Genomic DNA, 10,271 nt, shown 5'->3' with positions numbered 1-10,271 from the left:
GTTAACAAATTACCCTAGTCTATTTAGAATACATCTCAGAGTTGTTGAGTATATAAACAAACTTATTTGCCGCTTAAAAATACCTACGGTTATTGTAAAAAAAATATAAATATAAATGAAATAACATGTTTTTATTTCAAACGTTACATCCACGCAACTGAGCCCAGAGGATTTCTCCAGCGACACACGTCACGACGTGGCAACGTCTGGGTTGTTACGTCCATCCACCACTAGGTGGCGGTAGAGGCCTTTTCCAGGCTACGTAATGTCAGGTATTCTACGTCACTTCCTGTCCGACACAGGTGGAAAAGAAACCTAAAAATCTTTGAAGACTGATTAAATGGCTTGAGAGTTGTTACGGACATTCACGGTGAGCAAAGATATATTATTTTGGGTCGCTTTCCCAAGTTTGTAAAGCCATGAAATGATTTAGCCACAGCACATTAGTGTCTCAATTCATCGACATGCTGTCAGATTTGCTCAACGCTAAGAGTAATAGCAAATAGCTAGCAAATTCTGTTGTGCGTTGAGCTAAATATTACACCTACATATGAACTTTAGTGACATTTCTGAAACAACCCTTTAGATTTAGACCTAATATGTCGACGTTCTTTGTAGGGAGCCATAGCTATAGTTCATGAATGTATTGTGAAAGTTTATTTTGTCTACTAGAAAAAAAGTTATACCGTTAACTGTAGTTCATATAGGTTATATTTGCGTCAGTACTTTGGGCGATTGTAGTTTTAATACTCGGGACTTAACATTGGATGGCAGAATAGTTTGTTCCATGTAGTGATTATTAAAACAGCTTAAAGGACGATAAATGCTGAAACAAGCACGAGCAATACATTTCTAAGATGCTGACATTCACACTTTTTACACAAATGCAGTCATGGTTATTTGTTGCTTCTGTCGTGGAGTGTTGAACATTGTTGATACAGCAGCGTCTTAATATATCATATAAAACACGTCAGGATGTTTAATACCAGGGTTAAAAGCTGGTCCTAGAATGGAAGGTCATGATCGTAGTCGTCTCTTTCACATCAAAAGTGAAAGACCATGTGTTTGTTTTGCATCTTCTAACCACTTGTGTTAATCTGGGGATTTCCAATAAATTCTTTATCAGCAGTCCAGATCTTGACCATGTAACCATTTAAACCATCCACGGTTTACAGAAAGAAGAACTGACTGGGCAAAGCTATGGCCTGTGCTCGAGTGCCACTGGACGAGCAGCAAGTGACTGAACCTGGCCCATCGGGACAGGAGCACACCCTGCCAGCACTGGTGAGAGAGTGTACTGTCCCTTTTCATACAGATATTTTGACATTAAGAGGTCGGCTTTACTCTTTTTAAAAGAAACCCTGTTGATAACAACCCTTGTACTGTCTGTTGAAAATCAGCACCCGGTCAGGAAGGAGGAGCGCTGTTTTGTGCCTTATAAGCCCCCACCAGAAGATGGTTCCCCTGCACAGTTGGAGGAGTTTCTGGAACATGCCAAATTCATCACAGAGGACCTTGATTGGCTGCTCACATTACCTCATGATAAGTTCTGGTGTCAGGTAGGAGAACGACAACGCAGTAGATGAATTAGTAGCAATTAGCTCAGGTTTTCTTTGAACATTTGTGCTGTCTCTTGGATCAGGTGGTGTTTGACGAGTCTTTGCAAAAGTGTCTGGATTCATACCTCCATCATGCCCCCCGGAGTTTGGACCTTACCACGCTTCCATCCTCCTCAGTGGCTGACATGCAGCGTTCTATTCACAGAGCAGTCTTCTTGACCTTCCTAAGAATGGCCACGCACAAAGAGTCTAAAGTAGGAGCCTCTATAGAAAAACTATGGGCTGCTACTCTACCAATATATCGACTGGTCACTAACAATAAGTTTCCACAGGATAACTTCATCACCCCTGCTGTGTTTGGAGAAATTATCTATGACAACTTCCTGTTTGACATTCCCAAAATTCTGGATCTGTGTGTTCTGTTTGGAAAGGGCAACGGTCAGCTGCTGCATAAAATGATTGGTAAGGCAATTGTGAAAGTTTTGGATTTGGTCATAGCTTCATAAAGGATCATGTAGGATTTTTGTTGTTCGGCCTACAAATTGCCTGACTCGTGGACCCCTAAATCACAGAATTCCAAGAAAAGATGCTTTTTTTTCTGCTACAAATTGGTTTCTATTTAGAGATAGTTAAATATTTAAAGTATTGGTGCGTGGCTCTAACAAAACTGTGATAAGCCCCGTGTCTGTCCTGATAGGAGGGAGCTTGTTTCTAGTCTTTAAATATCCTTACCTTGATTTTCAGAAAACATTTTTACACAGCAGCCATCATACTACAGTGACCTGGAAGAGACGGTTCCCACTGTCTTACAGGTAAGATCAGCTTTCCAGACAGCTTTAAAATTAAATTCCGAGCAGCTCGACACTTTCTATTCACTTCAACTCAAAGTTAGTCAGATATATGCCCTTGTTTTGTTGTCAACTTCAGGTGTTTGAGACCATCCTGGAAAAATGTGGCCTCCGCTGTGAAGGAGCCACTGCCCTGGAGCCCATGAAACTAAGCACACAACAGCCTACTTCCCTAACCATGAGCCAGCAGGTCAGATAAAACCCATGTGCACTTGACCCAGTGCAGAATTAATGAGATTGATGGTAGTAGTTTGAACATTTTGCACAGTTTTGCACAAACATTCAATCTGCTGGTTTATTAAAGGCTGAAATGACCTGTGCATAATTGACCAATTGCCAAAGGGTGACAGTACGTCTACCTGAGGATTCACACTTTCTGTCCTGCTGTAGGAACTTGCAGATCTTATTCTGTACCTTTGCGACTCAACCACTACCATTCATGCTTTCCTGGACATCTTCCCAGCTGCTTGCTCTACCTTCCACTCCTACAGTTTCCTCAGCAGGTAAACAGGTGACAGGTGAACAGGTGACAGAAGCTGGCTGAGTTTCTGGAAAGGCTTTTGGTGATCACTTTGTTCAATGTTCTACCAGATTGTCATCATTTTATGAAACTGTCGTGCCTGAACTTGAGAAGGCAGTGAGGAAGAGAAACTTTGACGACAAAAGGTGAATTCCTGCTGCTTTTTTTTTTTTTTAACTCCTTAAATGTAATTCAAGGTGTTGAGACAAAATAAGCAAGTGTGAATAATTATTTTTAAATGGCCTTTAGCCTTAGGGAGGACTTGTGGAAGAGGTTGTCCCATTCCTGTCGCAAGATGGTGGAGATGGCTCACCTGCTGCTGCATCACACCTGTTTACAGCCAATTCTAGAAGGGTGAAATACCAAATCCTTTAATATCTGTAGCCTGGCAAATAAACACGAGATGCAACGATCTAAATGCTGTCGCTGTGCTGTAGGGGAGAGAACGTGCAGACATGTGCGGAGGAAGTCCTGCAACATTTCACTTCTTTTTTAACGGAGAAAAGGTAATCGGAGAGATAAGAATACATCATAGATTTTACTCTCCTGGCTTTATAAGGGTGACAGAGGAAATGAGATGATTGTTTTTCTTCTTTCAGATTCATGTGTGACTATGATGAGCAGTTCAACATAGCAGATGATGTCAGCCTCCTACAGCAGGCCGTCCCTGTCATGTAGTTTGATCAGCTTTTCATAATTCTATTTGTTGTAGCCAACTATATTTGATGCATAACCTTTCTACCTAAACAAACATTGCTAATTGAATCATTATCATTAATGGAAAACGATACACCAGGTGCCAACAGTGGGCGACGTAACTGGAAGTTTCAGTGCATTACTATTTCCTCCATTAGTGATGAGACGCGCACGTCCTACCTGCTCCAGGGGGTCCAAAGTGCCTGGGACAGCGTGGGCCGACGGAAGCCCCAGAACCATGTGGGGCATGAACATGTAGCCAATCAGGGAGGAGCAGATTTTGCATCTGCTGCGGCTTCGAGTTTTAAACCTCACAAGGATCAAGTCCCAAGGGAGGAGGAGGTGATGGGAGCAGAAGCTCTGGTCTGTGTTCCCCAAAGAGGAAACAATGTGAGTTCCCAAACTATTTAGGATCATTTATTAGGAAGTGTTTATATCTCGATACTGGTCATAGGCTTGTTTCTAGATTACACAAAGTGTTCCAAACTCGTTAAATGAGGGGGGTGGGAAGAAAAATCAAATTCTTCAATTAAAATATGGATTTTAGAAGTAGACCCACGGTGTATACCAAAGAAACCAATCTAAATAAGAATCCTTCCTCTCTTGGGAACACCTCAGGGCACGGTGTGTTCCCTGAGCGGGGCAGAGGTGGATTCTCTACTCTCCGCTATCAAGGACCTGCTGCCTGATTTGGGCGACGGCTTCTTGCTGGCCTGCCTACAGGAATACAACTACAACTCTGAGATGGTCATCAACAACATACTGGAGGACCGTTTGCCCGCCGCTCTAAATAAACTGGACCGGGCTATGCCAAGGTACTCTTTCAGTGTGGGGCTCATCTTACTATAAAAATATTAATCTGAACTCCAGCTTTGGGGTTAACAAATATTATGCCTTTTTTTCCTTTTTAGACCAGTGACAGAGGATCTTCCTGATCTTCTGAACAACAGATCCAGTGTGTTCGATGATGATGAGTTTGACGTGTTCCGCAGGGACCAGGTGGACATGTCTCGCATCTGGAAAGGCAAGAGGTAGGAGCATCCGGGCGATCCTCACGACTCAAACACCAGCGAGCGCGTGCTGCATTTTAATTGTAACATAAATGGCTAATATACAGACTTTTGCTTCATTTCTAATCATTTAAATTCTTTCTCAGGAGGTTCTAAATACATCGGTGCTGCCTCCTCCCTTGTGTTTAAGATTTTGCTGTTTTCTCCCACCCAGGAAAGGCGAAAGCACTCAAGAGATGCTAAATGACAAGCAGCACATAGCAGAGCAGAGAGCTCGTTATCAGACCTACGAGACGGTGGTGGACGAGATCCTCATTGAACCTGGTGAAAGCTCAGCCGCCTATGGCCTGGATGACTATGACGACGAGTACGATGACACCTACGACATGAACCAAGTTGGCGCTAATGACCTCGACAGAGACAGTTTACTGAACAGGAGGTAAGTTCCAGTTCTAGTTCTGCCGTCATAATTAACACAAGTGTAGCAGGACCTGAAAGGAAGCCACCGATGTACCTGAGACGTTTCACCTCTGGGGTTCAACAGGCCGTTCACGGTGCCTCAGGTCCTGAGGAAAGGAACCCAGGTAGAAGATGATGAAGAGGAAGAAGATGAAGAGGAACCTATACCAGTACTGACATCCTGAATTAGCTTTCCATTTGAGTTACCCCGATATGATGCCTAATTCATTGTGTTTGTTTCAGAATAATGTAAACAGGGACCAGTTTGTGCAGGACCCAGCCTTGCTGAGAGAGAGGGCTGAAGCTAGAAGAGCTGCCATGCACCAAAGGAAGGGGTAAATTCAAATTGGAAAAGCTCTGTCACTCACTCACGAGTGGGCTCCTTTAGTTGCTAATGCAAAGCAAACGCCGGCCTGGAGTTATATATATGGACATATATGATTCCCAGTTTGTGGCTACTTTGTTGCTCATTAAATTAGATCTTTCCTGGGATAAAACATTATCCTCCCTGTCTTCCAGTTTCCGACCGGAGCGCCCCAGTAACGTGGTGGGCAAACCTAAAGGCCAAGGCCAAACCCTGGAGACGGCACTGGACCGACGCAAAAAGGAGGCCAACAAGAGCCGCACGTCCAACCACAGTCGTCGAACGATGGCGGACCGAAAGAGGAATAAAGGCATGATTCCGTCCTGACCACCGCAGCCCCAGCCTGCTGCTTGAAACAGACGGATGATGTTTATGGAGGGTGGCAAAACTATGACCATAGTTTTATGTGGTAGATGAATCTCCAGAGACGCTTTAGTTCACATTCTCATAGTTCTTCACAAAGAGCTCATCCAGCATTTTGTCAAAATGTTGACTTTTTGCAGTGACATTGCAAAATCCACCAAATAAATACAATTATAATAGTTTGATATTACCAAATGTGATTTATTGTTGACAGTAATTACACACTGGAGTGTAGTTTGTTTTTGTTAAATGTCTTAAATACGTGCGGGCAGTTAGTTTGATAACACTGGGGAACAATTTAAAAAAAATCCGTTGTGTTAGATTTTTATGCTGATCAGAACTAAAATTGGCTTGCTGATTCCAAAATTGCAATCCGTATTTTTCTAGCACTTTTTTCTCCACAACTTCCCCTCCAGATAAGCAAAATTCCACTGATTCGCTGCAGTCAGACTTGCTAGCTAATCACGAGTGGCCTCATCTACACAGCGATGTGACAACTTGTTGGTACAGTCACAGCTACACAAACGTGAGGCAAGAGTTACGGCTTATTCCTCACCGATCAAATGAAGTGGGGCCCTCCATTTGGAGAGGGTCACGTTCATTCTTACTGAGGTACAACCTCAAGTATTTTCAGTTTTACGTATACTGACAACATCCACTTGGCGCTAATTCTTGCCTCACCACTTGCTCGTCGTTTCACGCTTCTTTTCTGATGTGAAAACATCCTGAAATAATGTGACAGGTTCTCGTTACTGATACTGAGCATCGCTCATAAAAAAGAGCGATACGGTTCTGTGATTTAGCAACAATCTGTTCGCAAAATGTTGAATCCAATCGAGCCATTTAACATGCAACACGTTGCAAATACAACTAAATCAAATGCACAGGCTTTTAAAGCCCAAATAAGGAAGCGCTTGTGGTTCAGTCGGCTGCATTTAGTTGTGGACATCACATCTACAGACAGGAGAACCCATTTAAATAAATTAATCATTAATTCTAAAAGTTGACTATTTCCTCACTTTGGACTTCAATATTTAAAACCATACATCAACTAATTTTGGGATTATTTTTGTTTGATAAAAACCAAATTTTTAGTAGTGCAGCACCTTAAATCAACATCAGTCAAGTAACTGGGGATAAAGAAAAGAACCCAACAGTACAGTAACAGTACTCCAGTACAGTAACAGTACTCCAGTACAGTAACAGTACTCCACAGTACCGTATTTACAGTGTCAGCGAACATGCCAGACCTGGAACACCAACCTGAACATCGGACATTAACCCTGGCTCCAGTACAGTCCAGCTGCAGTTAGATGGTTGTTTAGTTTTGCTCCCATAATCCTCAACATGAATCCGGACGTCTGAGGTAACAAACAAGAGGGCGATCGGAGTGTCACCAAGGAAGAGGGGGTGTCGGAGATGGTCCGAAAGAGCAGCGGCAGAGCGAGCCGACGCCAGCGTTAACTGTCTTTGTAGACGCTGCCTGGAGAGGATTAGAGAAAGTCAATTCAAATGTATAAAAAAAACCTGGCGGTTCAAACATCTCGGATTCCAGCTCTTCAGATATAGTTGGAGCTAAATACTTTTGACTTTTAAACTGCCACGGGATGTCAGCTGAGCTTGGATTCGACTGCTGTGACTCACTGAAGATGCTGCGTTTGCACAGAGGACAGGTGTGCTGCAGCAGGAGCCAGGGGTCCACGCACTCCCTGTGGTACTCGTGAAGGCACGGCAGCACCCGCAGACACTGAGAACAGACCAGGACGCAACAGGACCGTGCAGTGAATCACCCGTGGAACAGCCGTCGCATCTGATTCTGCAGCAAGCGCTGACCTGGTTGTTGTGGAACGGCTCCAGACACACGGCGCAGTTGTCCGCCTCGAGGGGCTGGGACGAGTCGCGCCACAGTTTGGGTTGACGATACACTTTGGTCCTGAGGGACGACATTCTCTTGAGGATATCCTGTTTAGGGAGAAGCTGAGGAAAATAGAAGAGCAGAATATCACAGAGATGTTAGAGTTGGTTAACAAAGGGTGTCCAGAAATGTAGGTATGTCACGATGAAACATGGATATTCTACTAGATGACCTTCATAGAGGGAGTCGACTGGTTCAATAAAAAAAAACAGGTGAGACCAGCTAAAGTATCACCTGTAGCTCTAAGTCATCGTTCAGCTGGGGGCCCTGGTGCTGCCAGCGAGCCTGAACGATGACGCCGGTGCTGAGGATGAGCGCCACGAGGAGGACGGTGTCCCACAGCTGCTGCAGATACTTCTACGAACACACAGGCCGGAGCGACACAACTTTATCGTCCGATTCCCTCACCCGGGCCAAAACGCAACACAGAACACGGCGGCATCGCGCCGCTCCTGCTCCACCTGTACTGGCGAGTTGGTCTCTCCCGTGCAGATGACCCCCTGCCACTCTCCGTAGCGACCACCTCGCGATCGACCACAGCTGGACCAAAGTGTGAGAGTGGCTCCCTGCTCGGACACACATCAGCAGTCACTGACAGCTCAGAATGTCGTGCGTTCGGCCACCAGCAGATGGAGCCAAAACGCGAGACAAACGCGGGGCTCACCAGGTTCTCCTGCAGGATCGTCTTGTATGTGATCTTTGCTGTTGCTTCCAGACCCCTGTAGAGACAAACCCGGTGTATTTTGAAAACTGGCTGGAATTAAACCCAGAACCTTCTTGCTACGAGGTACCTGTGCTAACCGCAAATATATCCTTTACCTTAACAGGGCTCCGATCAGCTTGGTGACATTTTCCGATGTCTGAATCACAATTATCGGTTTGGACAACACCTGAGACAGATCCGTCTGCAGCAAAAAAGTAACCTTAGAACCTAAAGGGTTCCGTTAAGCGACTGATGTTCAGTTTAGAGAGTACCTGTGGGGCATTACCTCACTCATGGTGTTTTGGTTGAGCGCCAGGATGATCAGTGCAGATGCTCCAAGGACAAGTGCTCGCTTCATCTTTAACAGAGAGGATGTATCTGCAGTTTGTACGTGCCACTCTGCACCACATTAACTCCAGCTCCACTCTCAGTTGACTTTCTTACTTTATTAACCATTGTGTCTGCAAATGACTCCTGGTTTCCAGTGGAGGCTTTGCTGTCATCCATATCCACGGGAACCACCCCGATCCACGGCTCCTGGTCTTTCCCTCCGTTCGACTCCATTTCTTCATCCTGAACCTGAGGGAAATGAAATACCTGATGTAGCACCTCAAGTCTTCCCTTACAGATGTTTACTCAAAATGGAAGTTTTTTCTCAATAAAAGTCACAAGTGTAAAAATAATGCAGCACAATAAGTAAATTATAAAAGGTCTAAATTTCAATCTTTGGTGTGTTGCTGTTCTTGATGTCTTCCTTTTCAATAAATTTCTCAATTTCACAGACATTTAGTGTTTTATTAGCGTTTATGACTAACAACAGCACAAATTCTACATTTGACAGACTGACCAGGACGAGCTCTCCCTCCAGCGTCTCTCTGTCGTGGTCTTGATGCTCGATACTGCCGCTGTCCCTGTCCCTGCTGGATTCCACCACCTGTCCGTGCAGCAAGGCACTGACATGGGGCGGCTGTTCCAGATAAACCTCCACCAGAGCCACCTCCTCCGCCTCTAGCAACAGTAACGTTAGCCCCGGACACCGCAGCAACAGAAGTGACAATGTTACCCACAGAAGGTACAGGGCCCGCGTTGAAGACATCTTCCGGACACTAACACTGACAAAATACCCCGGGAAACTGGTCAAAATATAAAAAAATCTCATCACATCTTAATCACCAGTTTCGATGCATTCTTTACAATTTTGGTCACCAAAGCCATCTTGACCCTGAATGTAAACAAGGAAGGAAGTTTCCGGCTCCAACCGGAAATGGCGGTGGGATTATTATCTTGACTACAAGAGCCAAACTGGTTGCGTTTACAATTTTTAAATGCCTATTTAAACTACACCAGCGATTATGAATAATTGATTTGTTTGGATAAAATATCACTTCCGTATAATAAAAGAGTTTTTTTATATCAACGTAAAGCTTGTTTGTAGTTTTTTTTAAATATTCAGTTAAACAGAGACGAACAACTTTTCTCAATAATCCACGAACACTTCCTTCTTCGTTTTTAAACTGTCAGACGATTACTAAACCCAAGGACGCAATGTTACGTACAGCAGTCAAACAGCATAGTCGGAGTTAATGTTTTTACATCAGGAACTAAAAAAATAAATATTCAAAAATCAAATTTATATATTTGTGCATAATCAAAGATCGTCTATGTACAACCAATGTTGAATTAATGTACAACATAAACAGAGCATTCAGAGTTTGCTGCAAAAAAATGAATCTTTTTGTTACTTGGTTCCTAATTCAAAAATAGTTTGTTACTTTTTGTTTTATTGACATATTGCTATAATGTCAGTCGAATTTTTCAGAAGCGCTTGTCAACG

General features: G+C 43.8%; 2 protein-coding genes across 4 annotated transcripts; one reads left to right on the top strand and one right to left on the bottom strand.

The window, feature by feature from the left end:
- The first annotated feature begins 228 nt into the window (after positions 1-228).
- ascc2 (activating signal cointegrator 1 complex subunit 2) lies at positions 229-6,001 on the top strand. Its single transcript, XM_057032105.1, has 19 exons — positions 229-370; positions 1,176-1,284; positions 1,401-1,559; positions 1,643-1,813; positions 1,892-2,021; positions 2,304-2,371; positions 2,487-2,597; positions 2,798-2,910; positions 2,999-3,073; positions 3,177-3,281; positions 3,365-3,433; positions 3,527-3,601; positions 3,782-4,013; positions 4,242-4,438; positions 4,535-4,654; positions 4,848-5,072; positions 5,178-5,262; positions 5,336-5,427; positions 5,612-6,001. The coding sequence occupies exons 2-19, from the start codon at positions 1,201-1,203 to the stop codon at positions 5,781-5,783; spliced, it is 2,283 nt and encodes a 760-aa protein (XP_056888085.1). The 5' UTR covers positions 229-370; positions 1,176-1,200; the 3' UTR covers positions 5,784-6,001.
- Positions 6,002-6,917: 916 nt separating this feature from the next.
- Positions 6,918-9,845, bottom strand: rnf215 (ring finger protein 215). 3 transcript variants are annotated; one of them, XM_057032114.1, is made up of 10 exons: positions 9,285-9,845; positions 8,882-9,058; positions 8,724-8,795; positions 8,554-8,639; positions 8,399-8,453; positions 8,196-8,300; positions 7,969-8,091; positions 7,653-7,796; positions 7,403-7,566; positions 6,918-7,302 (listed from the first exon to the last, which is right to left on the bottom strand). In XM_057032114.1, the coding sequence occupies exons 1-10, from the start codon at positions 9,594-9,596 to the stop codon at positions 7,044-7,046; spliced, it is 1,497 nt and encodes a 498-aa protein (XP_056888094.1). In that variant the 5' UTR covers positions 9,597-9,845; the 3' UTR covers positions 6,918-7,043. The 3 variants fall into 3 exon arrangements, with proteins under 3 accessions (XP_056888094.1, XP_056888095.1, XP_056888096.1); XM_057032115.1 differs by having other exon boundaries at positions 8,882-9,016; positions 9,285-9,802; XM_057032116.1 differs by having other exon boundaries at positions 7,016-7,302; positions 7,464-7,566; positions 9,285-9,804.
- Between the last annotated feature and the right edge of the window lie 426 nt (positions 9,846-10,271).

This window comes from Takifugu flavidus, chromosome 5 (genome assembly GCF_003711565.1).
Source record: "Takifugu flavidus isolate HTHZ2018 chromosome 5, ASM371156v2, whole genome shotgun sequence".
Classification (NCBI taxonomy): Eukaryota; Metazoa; Chordata; class Actinopteri; order Tetraodontiformes; family Tetraodontidae; genus Takifugu; species Takifugu flavidus.
This window is presented reverse-complemented; position numbering and strand designations above follow the sequence as displayed.

Coding starts and splice junctions, on each gene's coding strand:
- ascc2 (XM_057032105.1), top strand. CDS start 1,201: ATGGCCTGTGCTCGAGTGCCACTGGACGAGCAGCAAGTGACTGAACCT. Junction 2,598..2,797: donor CCCTAACCATGAGCCAGCAG/GTCAGATAAAAC, acceptor GTCCTGCTGTAG/GAACTTGCAGATCTTATTCT. Junction 4,439..4,534: donor CTGGACCGGGCTATGCCAAG/GTACTCTTTCAG, acceptor TTTCCTTTTTAG/ACCAGTGACAGAGGATCTTC.
- rnf215 (XM_057032114.1), bottom strand. CDS start 9,596: ATGAGATTTTTTTATATTTTGACCAGTTTCCCGGGGTATTTTGTCAGT. Junction 8,640..8,723: donor ACCAAAACACCATGAGTGAG/GTAATGCCCCAC, acceptor TTTTTGCTGCAG/ACGGATCTGTCTCAGGTGTT. Junction 8,092..8,195: donor AGACCAACTCGCCAGTACAG/GTGGAGCAGGAG, acceptor GTGTGTTCGTAG/AAGTATCTGCAGCAGCTGTG.